This window comes from Barbus barbus (genome assembly GCF_936440315.1).
Source record: "Barbus barbus genome assembly, chromosome: 23".
Taxonomy (NCBI): Eukaryota; Metazoa; Chordata; class Actinopteri; order Cypriniformes; family Cyprinidae; genus Barbus; species Barbus barbus.
In genome coordinates, this window is record NC_136751.1 from 23,833,356 (window position 1) to 23,857,563 (window position 24,208).

General features: G+C 36.7%; 2 protein-coding genes across 4 annotated transcripts in view; both read left to right on the top strand.

Annotated features, from left to right (window-relative positions):
* The first annotated feature begins 149 nt into the window (after positions 1–149).
* Positions 150–3,798, top strand: LOC306842672 (ribitol-5-phosphate xylosyltransferase 1-like). The gene is made up of 6 exons (XM_079373675.1): positions 150–471; positions 612–779; positions 892–994; positions 1,303–1,617; positions 1,773–1,943; positions 2,638–3,798. The coding sequence occupies exons 1-6, from the start codon at positions 327–329 to the stop codon at positions 3,038–3,040; spliced, it is 1,305 nt and encodes a 434-aa protein (XP_079229801.1). The 5' UTR covers positions 150–326; the 3' UTR covers positions 3,041–3,798.
* Positions 3,799–4,554: 756 nt separating this feature from the next.
* Positions 4,555–24,208, top strand: part of LOC306842716 (SLIT-ROBO Rho GTPase-activating protein 1-like) — a 97,185-nt gene continuing 77,531 nt past the window's right edge. For all 3 annotated transcript variants that reach the window (XM_079373736.1, XM_079373737.1, XM_079373738.1), the window contains exon 1: positions 4,555–4,984. In XM_079373736.1, coding sequence (XP_079229862.1) covers positions 4,915–4,984 — 70 coding nt within the window. In that variant the 5' untranslated portion in view covers positions 4,555–4,914. The remainder of the gene's footprint in view (positions 4,985–24,208) is intronic.

The window sequence follows — 24,208 nt, forward strand, 5'->3', positions numbered from 1 at the left end:
TCATGTTATTTTCAATATATTTGTTGAAATATTTAAATATTTCTGATAATTGTTGTAGTTTTGAACAGGCAGTACAAGGCAGCCTCGAGAAAATGTAAACAGTAGTGACGAGACGTTCGACTCATTTGGAAGAATCGATTCTTTTGAACACTTTTTCTGAACAGGTCATCCAATTCTTCTCACCTTCTTGGCCTTGAGAACGAATCGTTCAAATGTGAACCAATTCATTAAAAAGATCCGACTCAATACCAAAAATGTGTTCACATACTGGTCATCTCTTGTGCACATTGGTCGGGATCCGAAGGATGGTCACCTGAAAATTAAACATGAGATTTTTACGCCGGAAAATAGCGATCATAGTTGTTTTGGCTTATGCGATATTTTCGTTGTATGCAGCGTATAATGTGTTTTTCAACAAGAGGGTTATTTCTCGCGTGCATCGCGTGGTAAAAAAGGGCTATGTGATTATAGGTAAGGCAATGAATCATAACCTACATCATCTAATAGGTTTGTTGTAATAAACATAATATATAATACAATATAAATGCAATAAAAGCATATCAATTTATAATGGAGTGTAAACAGGTTTGTTTAATAATGTATGTTTCCAGATAATGGAAAAGCAGGAGAGGAAGAGTGGAACCCATGGGAAGAGGATGAGCATGTGTATTCCTTGGTTCTGCAGAAGAGGAGAGATGCCTTCAGATCATACCAAGACCATGCAGCTAAGAACAGGCCAAAAACATATAAAGTGCAGATCTGGGGCAAAGCGGCCATTGGCGAGTGGAATATGTTTGTTGGTTCTAGAGATCATTGCATTGCTTGTGTCTTCATTTTTTGCATTAGTAGAGAACATAAATGAATTGATGTTCATTGTTTAAATTTTCCTAGGACTTTATTTGTGGGAACATATTTTAGAAGGGCCTCTCAACCCACAAGACAAATCCAGCCAATGGAGAGAAGGAGAGATTCAGTCTGGGAAGATCAATTTCAGGTAAGCTTTTAACTTTTTAGCTTTTAATTTTATTCAACGAGGATGCATTGAATTGATCAGAAGTGAAGACTTTTTTAATGTTACAGAAGGTTTCTGTTACACAAGAATGCTGTTTTAAAATTTTAATAATGCAGTTTAAAGTTTTAAAATATAAAACCATCATTTTAAATTGTAGTAATACCTCACAGTATTACTGTTTTTATATATATTTTAAAAATAATTTATATATATATATATAGAGAGAGATTTCTTTCAGAAAATTCAGAATGCACAATTTTGCAATCTCTTTTATCATAATCTGTCCTCAGTTTCTACACAGGGCCAGCAGTGGTCCAAGGGCACGTTTCTCTCGACACAGACAGTGTGGTGTTGGTTTTGAATGGCCGTGAGCAGCAGAAAATCTCTTACTCCATCCAGTGGCTGCAGCACGTCCAGGGTCTGGTGCAGATGCGCTCTGTATCTCGGGTTGCTGTGGTTCTTCTGGGCAACGAGCAGTGCAATAACGACTGGATCAGTCCTTACCTTAAGAGGCACGGCGGGTTTGTGGACTTGCTCTTTCTTGTGTACGACAGTACTTGGGTCAATGATAAAGACATCTTCCAGTGGCCACTGGGTGTTGCCACGTAAGTTTCTATTTTTAAAAACTAATTTTTGTTTTATATTTAATGAGGTGTATTTCTGTAATATTTTATTAGCATCTGATTTTATTGTTTTGATATAATTTAGAAGAAAATCAGTTAGTTTGATTGTTTATAAAGTGCTTTTTCTTTCTCTACAGATACAGGCATTTCCCTGTTGTCACACTTAGCGGTCAGATGCTGAAAACTGCTAGACCATATCTCTGCAACTTTCTCGGGACTATGTACAAAAACTCCTCCAGGGAAACTCTCATGGGCATCCTAAAGCAGAACGGCTTGGAGAAAGATTGCCTCATGCATGTTAGAGAGAAGTATGTATTTTTGGAAATACTATCCATTATTTTGTTGGCCTGATTTGAAATAAATTGCATTCACAACAAAATTGCAGGATATATTAAGTAATGCTAGAAATACTAAATATTTAAAATGCTTACTCTATTGTTAGGAAGATGAAAACTTGTGTCAGGTAATGTTTTTTTTTTTAAGAAATTACTATTTTTATTCAGCAAAGATGCATTAAATAATCAAAAGAGACAGCAAAGACATTTAAAGTCTTACACACACACACAACAACATTCACATAAATGCTTTTTATTAATTACAGAATACTGAAAAGTGTTTCTTGAGCACTAATTCAGCATATTTGAATGATTTCTGAAGGATCATGACACTGAAGACTGAAAAAAATGATTTTAATTAGTAGTAACATTTCATTTCATAATATTACTGTTTTACTGTATTTTGATCAAATGAATGCAGCTTTGATGAGCATGAGACCCCCCCCCCCCCCCCCCCCAAAAAAAAATAAAAATATATATTTTTTATTTTTGAACAGTAGTGTAAGTTGTGATGATTAGTTAGTATGTATAATTGTTTATTTAGCCAGCACACATTCTCATGTTTCAGTTTTACCCATAAATTCTTCACAAATAATATTTCAAACATTGCTGGATTGCAGCAAGTGTTTTTTTTTTTATAAATACCTCTTGCATTTTGTGTCAACAGGTGGCTTCCTCAAGAGACGGCAGACACCTCCAGACAGTACCAGATGGCATTAGCACAAAGTGACCTCACTCTTTGTCCGGTGGGAGTGAACACAGAGTGCTACCGCATCTATGAGGCCTGTGCCTATGGCTCTGTGCCTGTGGTGGAGGACGTCCTGACTCCAGGGGCTTGTGCAGTTGGTAACCGGTCCCCGCTCCGACTACTTAAAGATGCAGGAGCACCCTTCATCTTCGTCAAGGACTGGAGGGAGCTGCCGGCCGTCCTGGAGAGGGAGAGAGAGATGAGCCAGAAGGAAAAAACAGAGAGGAGGATGAGACTGCTGGAGTGGTACAGTGGCTTTCGTCAGCAGATGAAGGACAAATTCACAGAGGTGTTGGAATATGGCTTTTTCAAAATCACCTAGGATTAGTTTGGAAAACTTTAAAGAGACAGTTCACCCAAAAATGACAATTCTCTCAATTATACATGTGAAATATAAGATGCTACTACGGTGTGTTCACGGTTTACCATATGCTGCTGTGCATTAATGCCCTCCATGTTTACTGTAAAGTATTAATTTATTAAGTCATGATGTTTCAGTGAAAATAACAGTCCAAAAAGTAGTAAAAAGTGTTTCTAGCTGGGTTACATAGTCAGATATTTAATATTGTTAACATTTCATTTTTCTCACTTGAAGGTGTTTTTTTGCTTTTAGCTCAATGCAAGTTATTAAAATAACTTAATTTGACTTTTTATCTCCCTGATCTTTATTTATCTAGCATTTAAACTCATTAGACATTACCATAAAAATAGGCAGTAACAATGTCTATTTAACTTTTATTATTGCAGAGAATTTAATATTTAGTACATCAACAGGATTCAGTCAAGTTTAGATGTTTCTTGAATCTTTTGGACTTTTATGCAAACAAATATATTTAAAAAAAAAAATGTATGTATTTGTTTATTTTAAAATAAAATTCTCCTTTTTGTTAGTTGATAGGGAATTATATTAAAATGATCTTGAACAAATCAAATTCATGTTAAAATGTAAACTGATGTTCATATTTTCTATTACTGTTACAACTCACCCTATATACTGCAGCACTCTGTGCTTTACATTCATGTACAGTTTAGGGATAAGTAGATGTTTGTGGCAGATAAATGTGGGAAAATTGTATCAGCATTTTATTTCTTTAAATCATTTTACAATAACACAATATAAAAAAGACAAAAAAACAAAAAATATGGAAAATATAATTATGCAACTCTTTGTTTAGATTATCATAGTTTTTAAACAGGTAATTCTATTTTAAAGTAATAATTTTGTCTTTTAATAATGGATTTTTATAGATTTATAGACTAATAAAATCTATAGGCCTACATGAAAGGCATTTGTAAATAAATTCAAAGGCGAAGTATTGCAATAAAACAGGCGCTGTGTGACTGTCAGTTTATCCACAATATCCATCTTCAGAAATGATGGCCCGGTTTCACAGACAGGGTTTAGCCTAAACCAGGATTAGAATTTAGGGACATTCATTTCTTCCCTAAACGTCACAGAGGCAAGTGATTTATTGACATGCGATTACAAACACTGGCCACTAGGCGTCCTACTCGACGCGTTGCTCCAAACGAGTTGTTAAAAAATATTCAAAAGGCTTACTTTAAAAAAGAAATCTCATACACTTTTAAAGGATTCATAATGTAACGATTTGTATATATAAATATTAAAAACACAAGTTTTTCAAGCTGTTTTGATTTGTTTATAAGCATCGAAATGCTATGTTTTTTAATACTCTGTAGCTAAAACAAAATTTACTTTCGAGGACAACTGGTTAGAAAAGTTGTCAGTCCCGTCCATATTTCCGCTACGTGCACCTCCTCCGCCTCCAATCCCTCCCTTTTCCAACCACTTGCTTTTCCAGCTGCTTTGAGGTCAGTCGCAATCCGAGAAACTGTCCCACGGACGCGAGGAAAGGGTGTAGAATATCACGCCAGTCATTATGTTGCTCAGATCCGTCGGCGGGTGACTAAAAGACAGCTTGAAGGACCTCTTGCTGGAACAAGCCGTGGAAAGGGTTACTTGTTTGGGAGGAAACTCTTCCCGTGCGCGCTGTGTTTTGATCGCACTGACGGCGGAAACGTTGGGAACTCGGAAGATTTGCGGCGTTTGGCTTTTCCTGAGCAACTTGAACAATCTCTGGGATGCACTGGCCGCTGTAGAGAGCGACCTGGAAATCGGAAAAGCACCCAAACAAACCAGTTTACAAACACTCTCGTAACTGAACTCTCTTGAAAATGTCGAATCCTCTCGTGAAGTTCAAAAAGGATAAAGAGATCATTACAGAGTACGAGACTCAAGTCAAAGGTAAGACTCATAAACTGCAGTAGTAGTTGAATGGCTGCTGAATGTTTCATTCACAGATTCAACATTTTGGATAAAGAATCAGAAAATTGCTAAACAGGTGATCTTGTTTTTGTTTTGTCAACATGTTGGGTCAATGATAAATAAGGCTGAAATAAATAAAAAATAGGATAAATATAGTCAAAATTAGTTTGTCAAGTTGTTTCATACATATATAAATAAATATAGATTTAATGACTAAAGTGGCAACTTGAAATCTAAACTTGTTCAGAATTTCATTGTTTAAATATCAAGATGTTGTCTTGGTTACTTACATTTCACTGCTGGTTATACACACATACATGAACACCTTTTCATAAAAAGGTCAAAATTATTTTTTTTTTCTCTAAAATTTGTAATGCAAAATGGGTCAACATTGGTCCTTTGCTTTTATAATTTTCTGGTCACATTACAGCAAAATCAGGATTGTTTTGAATATTAATAATTAATTCAATTTAACAAATTATTATACCAACATTTCTTATTTTTCCAAGACTTTCAGCCTTTGATGATACCACCACCTTATCCCACAAAAATGAAAATATGACTTTAAATCAGAAACTGAAACGTTTTTAAATGAATAGTCATTAATGCACGTATTGTGCTCAACCTAACCCAGTTTTTCTCTGTTTTGATTATTTGTGGACGTGTCAGTAATGTCATAGAAAACCTAGAAGTGTCAAGCAATTTAAATTTGTCATTTCCAAGCCTTGAAAAGTCATGGAAGTTAATATAACCATAACCCTTAGAGGAGAACATAGAAATATGAGGTCAATGCCTTTCTCTTGGCATGCAGCCAAGTTATATTTAGATGAAGATGATGATGCCTGAGTTTTTATACCAAGTAGCTGCATGTTTAACAATACTGAAGTTATTCCATATTGTTAGACACACTGAGTCACTGTGCCTTCCCCCTGGACACTCAAATGTCTCTTGCTCATTATATAGATACTTCTAAAGTAAATGCAATTTTTGCTAGTCATTTTGCATTTTTTGAAAATTTGTTTTACAATTGTATCCAGTGATTGTGAATGTAATTGAAACTCATCGGTCAAATTTGCACCTTGTGTTAAGGTCACTGTTGAGCAGAACATCTTAAAAACTTCCCTCTTACTTTCCAACAAACTAAGCCGGATGGTCTGTTTTCTTTTTGTCTCATGAGCATCATCATCACAGGAAAGAGGTAGTTGCTGCATTGTAGTAGCCATGGGGATTTGGCATCACCCCAAGGGCTGAGTCCTCCAGGGCTGTTTGCAGACAGAAATGCCTATTATTTATGTAGAGGGAGAGAGAGAGGTACGTCGCTATCATGACATGGCGTTTGTCAGAGCAGCGGTGCTCATTTGGCAGGAATGTTCAGCCCCTTGCTCTGATGATGACTAAGGCTGTTAATAGCAGCGTGATGCACAGAATGCTGAGCGTCTCATTAGCTTCGCTCTGCAGCCAAATGGAGTTGTAGTAACATGAAAACACCCCTCAGATTAAAAGCCATGACTTTTTTTCTTAGTTTACCCTGGTGCAATGTTGACAGTTAGGCTATGTTTTTATGCCTTTTTATCGTCTTCTAAAAATTTCCATCCATATCAGATACAGGGGAATGTAACATTGTCTGTGTTAACTGTAGTTTCCCTCAACCTGATTTGGGATTGATTTCCTCTGCAACACTGTGGTTGTTGTGAAAGTGATACTGCGAGAGAGAAGAAAGGCCGGAACTGTGCCTGGAATCCCGTTTTATCAGCTGATCCAGAGGACTTGTGTCCTAAGTAGGGTGTTATTTTTGTTCCAGGCTCTTGGTGTTTGCACATTAAATTCTTATGCTGATCCTGACCATCACTTATTTTGTGTTTTTATGATTCAATAAGGTTGGGAAGCAGTAAAAAGTAAACAGAATTCACGTGTAATCTGATTTATTTGAAGTGAAATGTATGGATATTTTATCCATTGTCCGTTGATTGAGTTATGAAAAGTGGGTGTTACTTGACAGAATGGAGTGAAACTCCTGAAAAAATAAAGGTTATTTATTGAAATCTACAGATCCACAATAAACCTTTAACATTCCATTCCAAAAAAAGTGTTTTTATATTAGAAAAATGTTCTTTAAATTTTAAAAATTGCTTTAAAAATGTCTTCTTTTAAGAACTGCTCACTGAAAGGTTCATTGGGGAACCAAAAATGTTTTTTCTATGGCAAACCTCTTTTGGAACCTTTGTTTTAAGAGTGTGATTAATTTGGGATGTTAACTAAAAAGGACATTTCTATTTTGATGAAGATAACGAACACAAACCTTGGTGTTCTGTGGAATAGCAGTGAGTCACATGCAGTAAGATCAGTAGTACATCAGATATTTTACGTTGACTAATTCAAGAGTACTTCCTATTAGTAATCAAGTTTGTTAAGGTTACACTTAACATAGTAAGTCTGTCATGACTAACTGTTTTTGATTATAGTTCCCACGTGTTGTTTCTGTTCCTCTGATCTATGAACTCGGCAATGTTTAATCAGTCATAACTATGACTCATATTGTTTGCTTTGGCACCATCATGAGTCATATGAAGCTTATTTTAGAGTTATCGGGTTAAGTCAACCAGCTAGGACTGAAAGGTGTGAGAATCCCAGTGGTTGCTGCACCGAAAGCTGCAGGAGAACCTGACAGGCAAGTCTTATCAACACACAAACCTGCCGGATCCATCAACCTGCGCTCCATACGGCACTGACTGCATGGAGAGAATGGTGTAAGATAAGCATACCAAAATATGGAAAGGCACAAAGATGCAGTATTGATGTGAAAGCTGAACCAAGTCTAGTTAATTAAGTCTAGAATTACCATGTTACTCTATATGTGCATTAATGAATCTGTTAAATTTGTATTTCAGACACATTTTGTGACTTTTCAGTTCCATCCCGATCGAAAATGTATGAATGCTTCTTTAAAAAGTGTAGCTTTTATTTGTACTTTGTGACGCATGGGTGCATTACTTCATAGCAAGTGCAGAGAGGTGTAAACTCATAATTTGGTCTCTTGGCCTGCTGGCAAATCACAATAGTGTTGTTTTCTTTGGCCAGATTGTCTGTTTGATGTCGCACAGTTGGCGTTCCTCTCATGGCACCGGGTCACGACTCACTGGCCTGCCCCTGCTGCCTCCTGACACGGACGCTGTCCTCAACCTGCCATGCGAGAATATTTCCCCACATAAATGTTATAACCTCTAACGAAGCTTTTCAATGATACACAAATGCCCTGTCATGCACGTCTGAATGTGGGTGTATGTATTTATTTTTCTGTAAAAGTTTGTTTTGATTTAGAAATGGCTACAGAGATGTTATATATTTGGGTAGTTTATGTCTAAATCTATATTCAAAACAGAATTTGCTCATTATTTTGTGATTTGACTTGACAAACTATATTTAATTAAAAATGAATGGCAGCTATTTAATAGGAACCAGTGAAAGAATTGAAAGAAATTAAGAGATGGTAATCACCAGTTACATAATCTAAGATATACATTTACCTTCATGATTGATTGATTGATTGATTGATTCATCGTCAGTTGCTCATCAGATTTAAGATTTAATATATTTACAGTAGGAAATTGACAATGTCTTCATGGAACATGATCTTTAATGAATCTGCGCATAAAAGACAAATCGATAATTTTGACCCATACAATGTATTTTTGGCTATTGCTACAAATATAACCCAGTGACTTAAGACATTTATTATTCATAGCTCAAACATTATTCTGTCTAGTTTAGCCTTACCCTGGATGTCCAGTTATTTCATATAAGCTCAAGACTATAATCACAAATATTTAGTTTTTTTTTTCATTTTATTTCCAGGTTTTGCTTATTACATAAAAAGCCTAGACAAATGATTTGGAAATCGGAAAACCCTTTTTATTTTATTTTTGATGGTGCAAGTGCAGTAGTGGCACTAAATGGCAATGCAGGAAAGACTTCTTACTGGCTCTAAACTATTTCAATCAAGATCAAAATAAACTTAAACCAGTTTATTATCAGTAATTAAAACAATGCCTCTACCTGACAGCTATGTCATTACAATTTACCGCCCGCTATTGTTAATGAAGTCTCTTTTGCTGTAGAATTCCCACACTTCCTGCTTGAGGCATCCTGTACCACCGTTCCCCACTGGTCCACAAATACCTGCCATCTGCTCCGGCCAGACCATCAGTCTTTGTGCTTGATTCTAGTGCCCAAATAGTGGATGAACACCCTTGGTGGTAGAGGAAAGTGGGGGTTATTGATGGGACCATCTGTGTCTACTCTCCCTCTCTTGTTTGATAGACTAAGCCTGTCTCCTGCCTAGTCTTTCCACACATGCTGGGCTTTTCACTCCACCCAATAAAATCTGCTTCTCTCCACCCACACGTCACACCCTGACTCCGCCATCCCAAATCTTAACAATAGCACTGCAAGTCAAGGAATGGTTAGGTGGTCTTTATGAGTTAGGTTGTCTGATCCCTTGTGTGAATATTGCACAGTATTGTTATTGCACCAATTTTGTTTTTCAAATTACCCTTTTATTTTGGACATATTTTGTAAGTTTAAGACCTTTCCCAAAAGACCTTGGTTAGAACTGTTAAGACTCACCAGTGTACAAAGACAAGAACCGGTGATACCAAAGCCTCTCAGCCTTCAGTGAGTGCAGTTTTGTCAGGGTAAGAAGCAGGAGGTGAGAGATTTCTTCCTGAGTCACAGAAGGTCTCACGTTACCGTTCAGCTCTGGTTTAGCCTAATTGTTTTAATCTCTTCTAATCTTCTTTCTGCACCTAACTTGCACTCTTGCAGCTGAGAAGTTTGTTTTAGTGGAGTGGCTCTTCAAAAAGGTGACTGTAAACATCCTAGAAGAACTTCAGGCTATTTTTGTTTTCTCCATATGTTTAAACATCACAATGCTTTGGCTTTTTATTTCTACTGTTCTCAGAAGTGTGTTCGCATCCATTGACCGGTATTGCTCTCAGCCGATTCCCAAAGCAAAACCTCTTTATCATCATCCCTATGTATATACAGTGATATGAGGCTTCATATTAGCGTAATTGTTAATGGCATTGATTAGATTTTTCTTATTAGCTGCATCAACATGATGCACTTATGTATGGTAATTTGAAATATGCAATCAGCTCTGATTTGCTTCAGAGAGGCAATTACTGGCTATTACGATAAGCAGCAAACAATCAAGATTAACGCCATGACAGTGCATTTCTTTGGCGTGCTTTAGTTTGTCATGGTTTCTTTAATCAGATTAATAAGGTTAAGTACTTTTATTTTAGCCCACCACTCTCTCTGTTCTTTCCTGAGATGAATATGTCATGCATCTCTCTCTCATTCGCTCGCTCTCTCCCAACAGATCAAAAGACCCTGATGGTTGTGTATGTGTTCCCTTAGCAACCACGCTGATGACTCTGTCATTGTTTATCGTCTGTTCTCAAAGCAACCCAAGATGTCTCCTCACAGCACCTGCATTCCCTCCCCAAGGCCTCCCACTAAAGCAACTTGGCCTCCCTCGGGTTGTTGTTGGTTGCACGTTATCTTGGTTGCCTCTTTACAGATTTTATAAAGCATGGCAGTTTTACATATGCATATTTGTAGAAGTGCTGTATATTAATAAGTCACACTGGTGAACATAAATGCCAGGGGTTTTCAAAATTTTTAATGCAGATGATGCCTAAATATGACTATTCCCTTACGAAGGATCCCCTTGGTAATAAAATATAAGGGCAGCTGTATATTTTAAGACTCATTTATATTTTATATCATATAAGATTTATACTGTGTGAAAAACATACTAGGCTAAGTTCTATTATAAAAACATGCTGTTTAAAAATTTAATAATTGCCATTTTTAACTGAAGAAATATCTAGAAAATGTGATTGTAAATTCAAATAATTATTAATTCAAATGTATTTCTATAGAGCTTTCACAATAAATGTTTTTCTTCATTTTCATTTTGAAATGTTCAGTTTGAAAACCACTGAATTTATTGGCTTGTGATCCAACAACCAATTAGTAATTAAAAAACAATTTTTTTTGTTTTTTTTCAAAATATATATATTTTTGTTTTAATTTGTATGCTGTGGTTTAGCTGTTATACAGCTTGCGCTCATAAAACATTTATCCTCTAAGTATCGCTGCCATTGCATTCATTCTGACAGATGGCTTTGGCTCACACATTTGCATCTTGCATCATTTTTTGATTGTTCCTCTACAAGTGTTGTACTTTCAAAGCGTCAAGTGATAAATAGTCAAACGTTTTTTAAGTGAGACCCCTAGTGTTTCTTTCCACTGTGCTCCATCTAGCTTTCTTTTAAATGCAAGAACTCGCCTTATGTAAGGATCAAAGGCGATCGGGGTCAGGTGATCTCTAAACCATAAAATATGAAGAATATGTACTTTTATGCATCTATATTGTATAACCAAGTTGCGTTTCTCTGCATGGCCCTTAATATCTCTCTGGGTGTGCATGATGGGATAAGGTCTACTGACTTGGCTGTTCTTGCAGTAGAACTGCTGCTGGCGCTCAGCCCAGCGTGTCTTTGTCTTCATCCTACTTAAACTAATGCAATCCCAAACAATCAAAAGTTTGGCAGCTACCGCAAACAAGCAGCTTTTATCGTGCAGACAAGTCAGGCCATGTTTGTCGTCATCAGATAGATGCTCAAGAAATAATAGTCAAGTTTAGGAAAAGTCTACAGAACCGCAAAGACAGAACAGCTCTGGGTTTTGGAGGGCTAGTAAAAACTTGGAAGGAGACTGGTCTGATATTGAAGTTGTAGGACATCAAGTTGGAACTATTCAAATCAATGTGGACAAAAATGTGAGTTATGGTTTACAAGGTGTTCATCCTTAACAGTTTGCAATTCTGTAATGACAGCTGGTAACATGAGAGACTGTTCATGATGTGAATATGTTAAGCTGAACATAATTTTATGCAAATGAGCACTTACTGCTGTAATAGTGATGTTTGTATCAGCATAAATTAAAGATAGCAAATGTTAGCATGATTCATAGAAATGTTATAATTTAAATAATACGCAACGTTAATTTCTTGTTTTTATTTTTGTTCTCACTGATATTATTAACAGTAATTTGAGTAAAAATTATATTACATTCAAGATGAAAAATTTAGTATCTTTTGTGAGCAAGGATTTCTGTAACTTTCTCAGTTTCACATATTTCACTGAAAATTTGTAGTTTTCTTTTTAGTTTCTGATTTGCTTGGATTTAGGCTGTGAGTTGTCCCATGTGGCAGTTCCTTGATCGAATGGAAATTCATCTACTTCCACAGTGATCTCTTCCCAACCCCCTTCCTCTTTTCTCCTGCACTGACCTTTTGAACTTTAAAGGTCGAGGGGGTAGGTGGTGGGTTCCAGCCCGGCCTAATCAATAGCCAAAGGCCATGCTTTCAGCAGACCTTCCTTGAAAAGATGTCTAGGGCCACTGGCGCTGAATCGCTGGGGGTGGCGAGCTTTTCGAAGGCAGTGGTCAGGCATGAAATGTCAGGGAACAGCTTTATGTGTGCGTTAAGCCTGATTGATTATTACTTGTGGCAAAGGCACAGCCCTGTCCTTTATTTATGTAACTCATACAATGCTGCATCGTCGCATTGAAGTCACCAGAACGTATTCTTTTTTTTTTTTTTTTTTTTAATGCGGTTGTCTTTGCCGCCGGTTGTGTCTGTTTTTAGAGTTGATGTTGGGGATTGTTGTTTGCCTTGGTTTCTGTCTATCTCTCCCACACGATAAGGCCTTTTTGTGGTCAGGGTGTGAGCTGTGGTCTCAGAGATTCAGGGGGCTACAGATCCGTCTCATGTGCCGTGGCGCGGCCTGTGCAGTTCCCTCCCAGGAGGCAGAAACTTTAGACCGGGTTTGTGGGTTCAGCCACGGATGTGTGGGACTCATGAAAATGCCATATATTGATATCAGTCTGAACGCTGTGGTTCTTTTCTAAGCTTGCACCAGCAGTCACACATGGAAAGCATATTATTCAGGTCCTTTTATGAAATTTAAATTAGTGCTGTGTTACAATTCAGTGACCTTTTTAAGCTCCTGCACACTATTAAGACCGCTGGAGTGTTTTATTAAAATAAAAAGAAAGGAATTAAGGAGTTTGAGTTTCTGGTGATTAAACCAGAATAATTGAAATTATTCATAAATAATTGAAATTATTCATTGTTTGACATTACATAGCCATTAGCTATTTTAAATTCTACATTTTTTAAAGCCGGTTGGCAAAAGAAAACTTACAAAAAAGCTGTTTTGTCAAATGTTAGACCGAAATACTTTAGAATAATCTAAAATAACTAGAAAATTGTAATTGTCAAAAGTATTAGCACCCCACAAAATTGCAGGATTGCATATAATGTAGATTCTTGTCAACAACAGAATACATTAAGCTCTTCATCAGGACTAGAATATGTCATTTTTGTCTTATATTTCAGTGAGCTCCATGGCCGTCCCGCTGAGTGGGGAAGTCTGGTGCAGGAAGCGCCTTATGGAGTGTTTTTTCATAAGAGAGCTGATAATGGATCTTGTTGTCTTCTATAGATCCATTATAAACAGACATTTCCCACTAGAGCAGCATCTTTTGCAGTACATCTCTCTTCCACGCTCTGTGCTGAGCTGCAGATGGTCTATAAATGGATCTGCATGTGGTTGATTAAGAGGCTTTGACAGTAAGGTATAGAATACAAAAGTTTTCTTAGTATGAAATGGCAATACTGCAGTCAAACCACAGAGAACCTCACCATGATTGATTATGTGCAAACAACATATTTTAATACATTGTCCTATAGGTTAGGACCAGTTAATATAGTTATAACACAAATACATAAATATTTATAATATAAAATAATTATTGATGTTTATGAATTGTGTTAAAAGGTCTCACCAAATAAAGAATATTTGATGCACCATTCTAACAATAGATTAAAAAAGGGAATATTTGCCTGTAAATGTTTTTATAAAAACTGCCACATGGGTAATTTGAGTGATGGCGAAATTTAATTAAATTACAGTTATAAATTAACACTTGACATTTTGAAATGATTCATGGAAATTAATCAAGCTTAACAATTTGAATGGTGTTTTTCTACTTAAATATAAATCCGAGATGCTAATTAGACTAATTGTTAAATTATACTAATGACACGCTCATTAGGAAACTTAATAGCCAATTAAAAGTGCATTAACATCATAATGAAATTGACAGTATTGCTTAAATTTATATCACCAGCAAAATCTTTGCAAATATATTGTGAATATTTAATATTTTGACCAGCGTTAGTAGATAATTAACATTATTTGGGTAGGTAAATAATTATAAATTTAATGAAGATAAAGATTTTTTAGTTCAGTCCTAAGAACCACATTATTTGACTATTTTCCAATCTCTCCCTAGGACATTTCCTTTCTCACTGGAGTAGTATAGCCTTCGGCGTTGACAGCTGTGACTGTGGACATCCTGTGGTCGTTCCCTTGAATTATTCATCCATTTTTTACATCATTTTTGTTACAAAAATGCCCTCTGTAAAACAGTATGATGAATCAGCAAGAGGGGAGTTTTCTAAGGTCACGGAGACACCAGTCTCCATTGTGTTAATCAGGTTTTCCCATCTACATTTCTGCTGATTTCCATGTAAAACTACCCCCAGTGCTCTGGCTCAGCACAGACTGCACAAAGCAGCAAGGTAGTGCGCATTACATGAAAAAAAAAAAAAAAAATATATATATATATATATATAATATTATATTATATTATAATAATATTTGTAATAAAAATAATATTACAAATTTTTTTTTTTGCATGGTAGGGCTATGTAGGTCTTTGTTTTTCAGGTTGTGTGGAAAAGGAGCACACTCACTTTGACGTGTCTCCCAGAAGACCTGGTTCAGTTTTATAATGGCTTGAAGTAACAGGCCTGCCAGCAGAGTTGAGCGTTGCTCTGCTTAAAAGAACAGTTACTCAAGGACACAGGCAGCTAGCACTGAAAATAGACCGTGCTTGACACTGTGAACACTGAAGTGTTTTTGCACTCACTTGTATCCACGTTGGAGCGCTGTTCTTTTTGCCGGAAGAGAAGCTCTTGAGTGAGAGCGAGAGAGAGGGGATGCAGTGCGTGTTTGCACTTGGCATTGCCAAAAGAGAAGTGCTTCATTTCCAGAATGCACTTTGTGATAAGTCTTCATTGGTCTAATTGTGTAATGCACCGCCTGAAACAAATTACCACTAGGCGAATTATCTATAGCTTAGATGAGAGGTTTTAATTGCCTTAGGATGGTGAGCATTGCAGTTAAAGAGGAAATGTGTTTATCCACAGTGTATTGAAGCTCTGGAGGCTAATTCTGAATGCTTAGTCCCTATGGGCCCTTATTTGTTTTATTTCAAAACCTGGCTTCCTTGTTGTCTGTCTAAATGGGAAGCTGCCTCCTCCTTATTTAGCATCTTAAACCATATTATCCTGATTGATTGATTAGTTCTTGTTCAGTTGTGATAATGGTAGGTTTGTTCACATGCACTAATTTTGAACAACTGGAACTGAATCCAATCCAGTTTCATAAAAGCTCAGTTTATATAAACTCTAAAATTTTAACTACAATCTGATTTGCTTATTTATGTATATGTGCATTATATATATTTTTCGAACATGCACAGTCACAGTGTTCATAACCACAGAAAACCACCACAATGTCACTTGAGCTATCGCGAGTTTAATTGTAGTTTTTGCTTTAATGGCATATCTGAAAAGAAAGCTGACATTTATTTCAGAAGAATTAGTTTTTACTAATATGTAGTAAATATTCAGTCTTCTCCACTGACCAGTTCATAAGAAAGACAAAGATAGACATTGGCACGTTCGTAAGACGTAAAACGTACTCTGTATATGTAATTACAGCACTGCGCATGAGTGCAAGGGGTTTTAGAATCCAGTTGAGAACAGTCAAATTTAAGTGTTTACATGCTTATTTTTTTCCTGTTGATCAGATCTGATTCCTTTTAATTAGATCTAAATTTAATTTAGATTGAGGAAGGTAAATGTAGCTAGTCACTGATCCTCTGACAATTACAAAATTTCATAAAAACAAATATTGGGTGAACAATTCAATTTTCTGTGAAATAGGTCAGGTTTTATGGATCAGTGTTATGGATTCACTGAATAAACTAAACCTGCATTTATAATCAATTTGATGGTTTTCATTTGCATTCTTCCTTATAGCTTTTTTTACTGCAAATTGCCAGTATGAATGCCTTTTTATATTACATGTGATGCTGCCTCTAGTTTGGATTTTCCTTAGGTAAAATTGGCTTAATAATTATCCAAATGCAGTGATTTGACTGTAAAACACTACAGGAATGTTACTATGACCTATGTTTGTTTACCCATATCTTGTGTTGTTAAGGGTGTCTTTACAGGTCCAGCATGTCGAACCATTTTAATCAGCCTGACCTGTGGTAGCTCTATCATCCCCTCTGGATGAGGGTGATTTGTTGTGTTTAATGGGTTGTCGTTGTGGTGATGCATGGTCAGCTGGCCCAGATGCACATGCATGTGAGTAGAGAAGAGCTTGGTTTCAGTTTGGCACATTGGTGGACAGCAACACTGCTGATAAATGACTCTGTTAGGGTCTCACCTGCATATGTGATCTGCAGGGAATATGACAGGGGCTCTGTCTCAATTGTATTCTGTTAAAAGATTCCTCTGTGAAAACAGTTGCCTTGTAACAGCACCTGACGGTTTAGCAGAAAAGCTTGTATTATGTGTCTGAAAATGTCCTCTAGAGCTGAGTGATTGATTTTGTATGCGAGGAGGATCCATGTAAAGCAAAATCGGAACAGACGAGGAACAGAGAATGAGAGAAAAGGGCTGTATGCCCGAGGGGATATTTTCTGGAGATAAGAGGATGTGGGCTTCTTCAGCTTCCACCATATTGCCTTCCACTGTAATTATCTGGGAATCTGGCTGTAGATGCTTGTGTTCCTCTGAGATCTGCCCATGATTAGTTAGTATTTTGGAGGTTACGCAGATGAGTTCCTTAGACTGTTGATTTGTTCTTTTATCATGGTCACTCTTGACTGTAAGCTGTGTTTACATGACATCTGATTCAAGCCTGCATTTCCTACATGTGCTTTGTTTGTTTGTTTTGCATTATTCATGCATTGTTCATGTATTGTTTTGTGTGTATTTATAACTTGCAATAGAGATCACACAGATATGAATATGATTTAAGAAAGATTTGTGATGAATTTTCTTTAGGGTTTGGTATGCAGCTTCTCACTTCTGCGTCTTTCAGTTTTGTGTTACTTTGTGATTTTTCTATGTGTGTGTTTATGTGAGTGAGACCGAGAGAGATACAGAACACATTGGTCTGTGGATCAAATCTGTCGTCTGCTTGTCCAGTGGAGATGTGTATGTGGTCCCAGCTGTTCCTTTGAGATAAGAAGCCTTATTCACATCAACCCAGACCTTATTTAAAGCCCCGTCCCATAGCTCTCTGAAGCTCTCTGAGCAACATCTTTACGCAATACATCTTTTTTGGGACTTGTTGTTTGTGTGCGTCAGAGGTTTGATATTTTAAGCACAAAAAGATCCTTATGTGGCCTATGATTTGTGTGGTTTTTTTCAGTCTGTGGCCTAGGGTCAAACTCACCTCTTGACCTTTATAGATGTTATCCGTTTTTCGTGGTTGACTGTAGACCACTTCATCACGTAGACATCCAAAATAAATGGCTGTTTAAAATAAAATGCAACATACTCCTTATTAAAGGAACAGTTCACCCAAAAATGAAAGTTTGCTGAAAAATTACTTGCCCTCCAAGATGTACAGTAGTTTTTCATCAAAGCATTACATCACTTGCTCACCAGTGAATGGGTGCCATCAGAATGATAGTCCAAACAGCTGATGAAAACAATAATGCAAGTAATCAACTCCAGTCCATCAATTAACGTCTTGAGAATGGAAAAGCTGCCTGTTTGTAATAAAAAAAAAAATCCATCTTCAAGATCCTTTTTAACTTCAAGCTGTTGTTTCCTCTATCCATAATTATGCTTTCTCCATATATCTTTTATTAAAAAAAACATGTTGGACTTTGATTCCTTAATTTAATTCAAGCATGAACGACAAACAAAGCAGCCTTGTCCTATAAAACATGTGTTTCCCATAACGTAACATCATCTAAACTGCCATATATCCTTTGTTGGATATTCTATAGAGTACAGGCTTCATTTCCATTCATTCTTTGTAAGACCTATTTGAAGTGGATGAGCTGTTGTGTTCGCTACAGTCTAGTGAAGATCCTATCATTGACATAAAAGAGAGAACAACAGGAACAAATGTGACGTAATGCTAAATGGCAACCACAACGCAATGCATGACATGTCAATAGTACATCTGCTCAATCCCAGGGTTTGGTCAATTAGTCAATGACTCTGCCTTAGCTTTTCTTTTTTGGGGATTTGTTTAAGTAGGTAGGTGAAAAATGTTCTGGTTTAAATGAATGGGGGTTCTTGGAGAGGTCAAGCTTCATTTATTTCACACTGTATCAAAAATTGAAGTTACAAGAAAATACTGTTTTTGTCTTTCAACTTCAAAATTCATGTTTAATTCAATACTTGCCATTCTTTGTGAAATTTAATGGAAATTTTAAAGTAAATCCTACACTAAACTTTTTTTCAGTGTGATTGAAGTAAGAAATATGAAACATTTTCCATCTTGACAGCCTGTCATAGAGGTTATGAACTTGTGCCAATCTTTGGCAGACTTTGAGTTTGAACGCTATCTCAATTTCCCATCGCATAATCTTCCCAGTGGCTCCTCTACACTACAATTAGAGGCCCTGGATTCACACCAGCTACTATCTCCTGCCCTGAGGGCTTGAGACTCTCTCATTTTACCTCTAATTACGTCTTTGTTATGGTGAATCCTTCTTCCCCAGAGCTAACATACCATGACAGATATTCTAGCGCAACAGGCTTGGACTTGAATGTAAACGCTGTCCTTCTAGGGTTACTCTTCTTGGACTTCTTTGGTTGAAAAGACCTGTAGTTTAGAAGAGGTGCTGGTTGTTTTTCACAGGAAGGGGAGTTGTAGGGAATGGGATGTCTTTATATCCTAGATCTTCTAAACAGTGTTTAGTCTCGGATCAGCACCGATGGGTAATGTGTGCCATGTGGCCCTGTGGTATGTCAATTGCATTGCTCCTCTGATGTTCATGATGGGTCTCGTTGTGCAATTTGTCTTTTAGGCACACGTGTTGTCCTGCTGTATCTTGTGTACAATTATAGATCTCTTGTAAGTCAGGCTTTAGCCCCTTTTGTTGTCCAGTACGCTAAAATGAACTCCAACCCAGGCTGACCGGTCTGCTTGCATACTTTTATTAACCCTTACAAAAGTACCATAGTATTCCTATTTAAAAATATGAGTAGTTAATGCATAACGTCTTTTTATATCATCGAAAATCACTTTCAGACAGAAAGTGTTCATCTTTGGTCACCATTTATTGTGTCCTTTTTGTTACAAATGAGTTTTTAAAAGTTCAGATATTATAAAAGTTTGCTGCATAAAAATTATTAAATTAGAAAATAATTATCAAAGTGATTTCTGTTTTGCTTGAGGTCATTTTTTGGGATTTTTGAGACCTTTTGCAGATTACTACAAAAAAGCATCCAGCATAAAGCACATGATTGCTCTTAATTACGTCACTTAGATGTACTTATGCAGAGATTACTGTAATCTGTCAGTGTTCATAGGATGCCTCCTTATTACATTAAATGCAAATGTCACAGCAGGGTCCAGCGGGGAGCGCTCAGGGTGTTATGAAGATGGACCAGTAATAAAATGTATAATAAGTGAGATTCATGGCTTTTATAACAGAGCAGATTTGCTGCTTTGACAAAATGCCCATTAGCGTGCCGGCATGGAGCATTTGACCTGTCCTGCAAGCCTTGATCTGATTAGCGGCAGTTGGCCTTTTAGTAGTAAATGGCACATAGACAGATTAGGTTTAGTGATTGTTGGTGTTATTTATCACCTTTGTGGGATTGCTAAAGACCAGGGTAAGTGAAAGTTAGTCATAGAAGGCAGACAGGGACTCCGTATGACTGTCTAATAAGTGGAGAGTAAAATAATTTTAATTTTCTGCTGGTTGGACACGGAGATTAAATTTAACATGTAGCATACTTTAAAATAAATCCAAATTACTTGCTTGCAAAATATAGTTGTCTCAACTTTGCAATAATATTTTAGATTGGATTATGTCAGAAAAGTCAGACATTTTTATGTAATGTCTGTCATAATGAAGTCAAACTAGCTAAATTTATTACAAAATGTACTGTGTACACGTATTAAATGGTAATATTTGAAATATACCATGGCTCTAAATAACATGCCATTTATAAGATGCTTCAAAGAATATCATGGTACATGGCATGCCCCCAAAAAGTTATGCTATTACCTTGGTACCATGTTCCAAAAGACATAGCGATGTGTCATACTTAGCCTAAATAAATATTGATTAAACTATAAATTAATTAAATTTCAGTTTTGATTTTGGCTTCCAACATTTATGAAATCACATTAATGTAGTTAAAATGATAACTGTGCCACATTCTGTTCCTTTTCTTTACAGCAGTGTGCTTGCTTTCTCTCCTCCTTAAAAGCCCAAAATTAACATAAACAAATACAAATCATGTGACATGATGCCATTAATGTCAGTCAGCACAATAATTGTCCAGTAATTGTTTTAGAACATTTTTGCTTTCATTATGTTCATAACCCGGTATCAGTTTCTGCAGTGAAACTGTGGCGTTTCACTGACATCTACAGTACTGATATATTGATGTAAAATATTAGATAACGAAATATAGCTAATGTATTTAACAAACCAATAAACAACAACAACAAAAAAACTCAAAATTTTTGCCATAAGCAAGCATCTCCAGGATGTTGTGACGTTCCATGGATTCCGGCTCTAAGACCTCGATCCCTCCTGGCCGTCAACTGTAAGCCCCCTCTTGTGTCGGTGTCAGAGTGGTCTCGCTGTCTTCTCTGGACTTCTCTCATTGGGCAGTCAGACAGGAGGCCAGGAGCCCGCCGGGGCCCGCTAATGATCTCTGACGGGGAAACTCCATGTTTACTGGGCAGTAGATCAGCGTGACAGGCTAAACCCACTGTGACGTGTCAGCAGACCCCTTTGTCTGACCATGTGACCCTTAACGCTGTTTTTCCTTTCTAGATCACAGACTTTTGGAGAAGTTGATGTAGATTCAGTTTGCCAATGCACATTTTGACACAAGTAACTTTTTCTCTGAAAGTTATGATTTGCCTTTATATTAGGGATGCACAATACATACCATATCATTTATCAGCCAGTATTAGATTTTGTTTTTAAAATTTATTGTATAGGTTAGTGTTGGATAAATATTTTGCCCCCCCCCCCCCCCCCCCTCCTATTTATTTATTTATTTATATTAAATAAGTACTTTTTAATAATTCACAATGAATGTATAGTGCCACAATCAAAGTTTTCAATGCAAATTAGCACAAGTCAAGCTGCAATACCAAACAGGACCACAGGGAGACGCCAAAGACCACTAAATCGACTGCCTTTAATATACGGATACATTCAGAATCGCTAAATCTCTGACCAACGCATAATCAGCGTTCATTATAAAACACTCTTGCTTTTAAGCCAAATACACGCTGACATCTGGACGTAAGTTACTATTCTCTCTGTAATTGCTGATAAAATCGGCATTAGCGCTGTTTTGAGCTTACTATTTGAATTCGTTCACTGGATCCTTGGACTTTCCAGGAGTTTACGGTTTAAAATGATGTGATTGCTAAAGCCTGCTTCTTTTCATTTTAAGATATGATTTTCGTTATAAAGTACTGATTCAAATTAGTAATCAATAATTATTATTCTACTACTCTGCGCGCCTCCCCTGACATGCTCTCAAGCACCACACAATGAAATAGACCGACTCTGTTTGCGTTCATTCATGTGATTGGTCGAGATGAGAGGTGATCCCGCCTGGGTAGTGTGATTTACATAGTTTCTATATCATTTCTAATTGTATATGGGATCATATAGCCTGATCACCCAGACCCTGATGATTTTACTCTGAGTACCGGCAACATGTCAGAAGTGCCGGTACACACAAAAAAGTGCAGGTACTCTAAAGGCTAAAATATAGAAGTGCCGGCCCACTTCAAGCACTGAGTCAATGTAACTGATACTGGAAAAAAAAAAATTGGTGTAGAAACAATTTTAATTTTGAAATTGCTAGAAAATTTCACAAATAATTACTATGGAATGGCAAATAACAGTCACACTTTATTTTAAGGTCCAATTCTCGCTATTAACAAACCACTGACTACGACTTTTGCCTCAATTAACTCTTGCTGTTTATTAATAGTTAGTAATGTAGTTAAGTTTAGGTATTGGGTAGGATTAGGGATGTAGACTATGGTCATGCAGAATATGTGCTTTATAAGTAGTAAACAGTCAATATGTTAATAATAGACATGATAATAAGCAACTAGTTAAAAGTGATAATTGGTCCCTATATTAAAGTGTTACCAATAACACAAGTATAAAACCTGAAATAGTATTTTCATGTAAAACGTACTCGAATAGTTTTCATTTGAAACTTCAAAAATTGAAAGAAATTAATTCACCCACAGGATTTATTTTTGCGGCCGACCCACGCTTAATGATATGTTGTAGTGATTTGTCTGGCAATCATTGCTATGATTTGAAAAGTTTGCACCAAATAGTCAAAAGTTGCATTACAACACTCAACCACTATTCAATGGACTGTACAAGTCTGATATTTCTCTGCAAGAATCATGCGAAAGGGCCTTTAGTTTAAGTGTCCGGCACTGTTTATGGTCTTTGTCAATGGCGTTCAGTGTGATAAACTGCATGTCAGCTGATGAGGGATGGAGTTCTGCAGGTGTGTCCTACAGATCCTTACAGTTGTAGAACATCAGACTGTGCAGATGTGTTTAGAATGAACTAGTGCCATCCAGGTGTTTGTGTGTGGGATTGAACCGCCTCACGTGTGGTCCGTGAGGCCCCGTCATGCAGCTTTAGTGGGCCCCCCAAGCACTGAATGCAGTTTCTTGAATAGAGTTGTAACTTCAAACACTGAAGGGCATTTGGAGTCGCTGCTGCATTTTTACAATAATCATTGAAGTTCAGAAGATTCATTTGTCATTTTTGAGGGGAACAATTCGTTTGATCTGTGGTTGTGAGAAGGTATGAACGATCTGTTTGTACTGTTTATTGACCTCTTAGATGTCAGGAAAAGCCCCATCTAATTACAAGAGAAGATCTGTCAGCATTCCACACGTTTCCAAGAGCCTTACTCTAAATGTGGCATGTCCTGGCAGCTCCCTCAAACAGTTACTGTAGTTTTTGCAAAGGGAGAGGAGATGAAATGTTATCCTCGCTCCTCGTTTTCAGACTCTGGCATTTTCCAAACAAAAGAACAAAGTGAGCCCAAGGAGCATACAGTGTCATCTTGCAACATAATTATACTTTCTTCTGAAAAAAAAAAATGTGTGAGAAAGTAGTCCTTTTGCAGTATGAAACTGTAGTCTGAATGTGTGTATTGAGTTTCTTGTGATGCTCTCCCCTCCCCCGAGGGCAGTCGGAGCAGCTGGGATGGCCTGGATATAAATCACTAAAAGCAGGGCCAGTCTTCGCTCACTATAGCTGTATGTTCATGCACCTGATGGAATAGTTTTTGTGTCCTCCTTTCTCCCCCTTTCTCTTTATTGCTCTTTCCCTCTTTCTTTGTTAATATTTGAACCTTTTTTGACCCTCAGCAAAGTTGCTAGCCTTATTGTGGATACAAAAAGCAGTGCTTTATTTGGATAATTTGGCTATATTTTGTAGTAAGGGTTATTGTTGTTAACTACAGGTGAAATAGGTAACACAATATTGTTAATGGAAATAAAGCAAAATTAAAATATAAATATTAGATGAAAAACCTAAAGTAAACAAAAATTAGAAATGCCACCTTGGCAAATAATCGAAAGTTTAGAAGTTGAAGCACTACACGTAAACGTATTACTTATTAGAGAAGAAATTAAACGGAGTTAAAAAAAAATTGAAACTAAATGGTAATATTAAAAAAAAAAAAATTACACCAAAAATGAAACAAACATC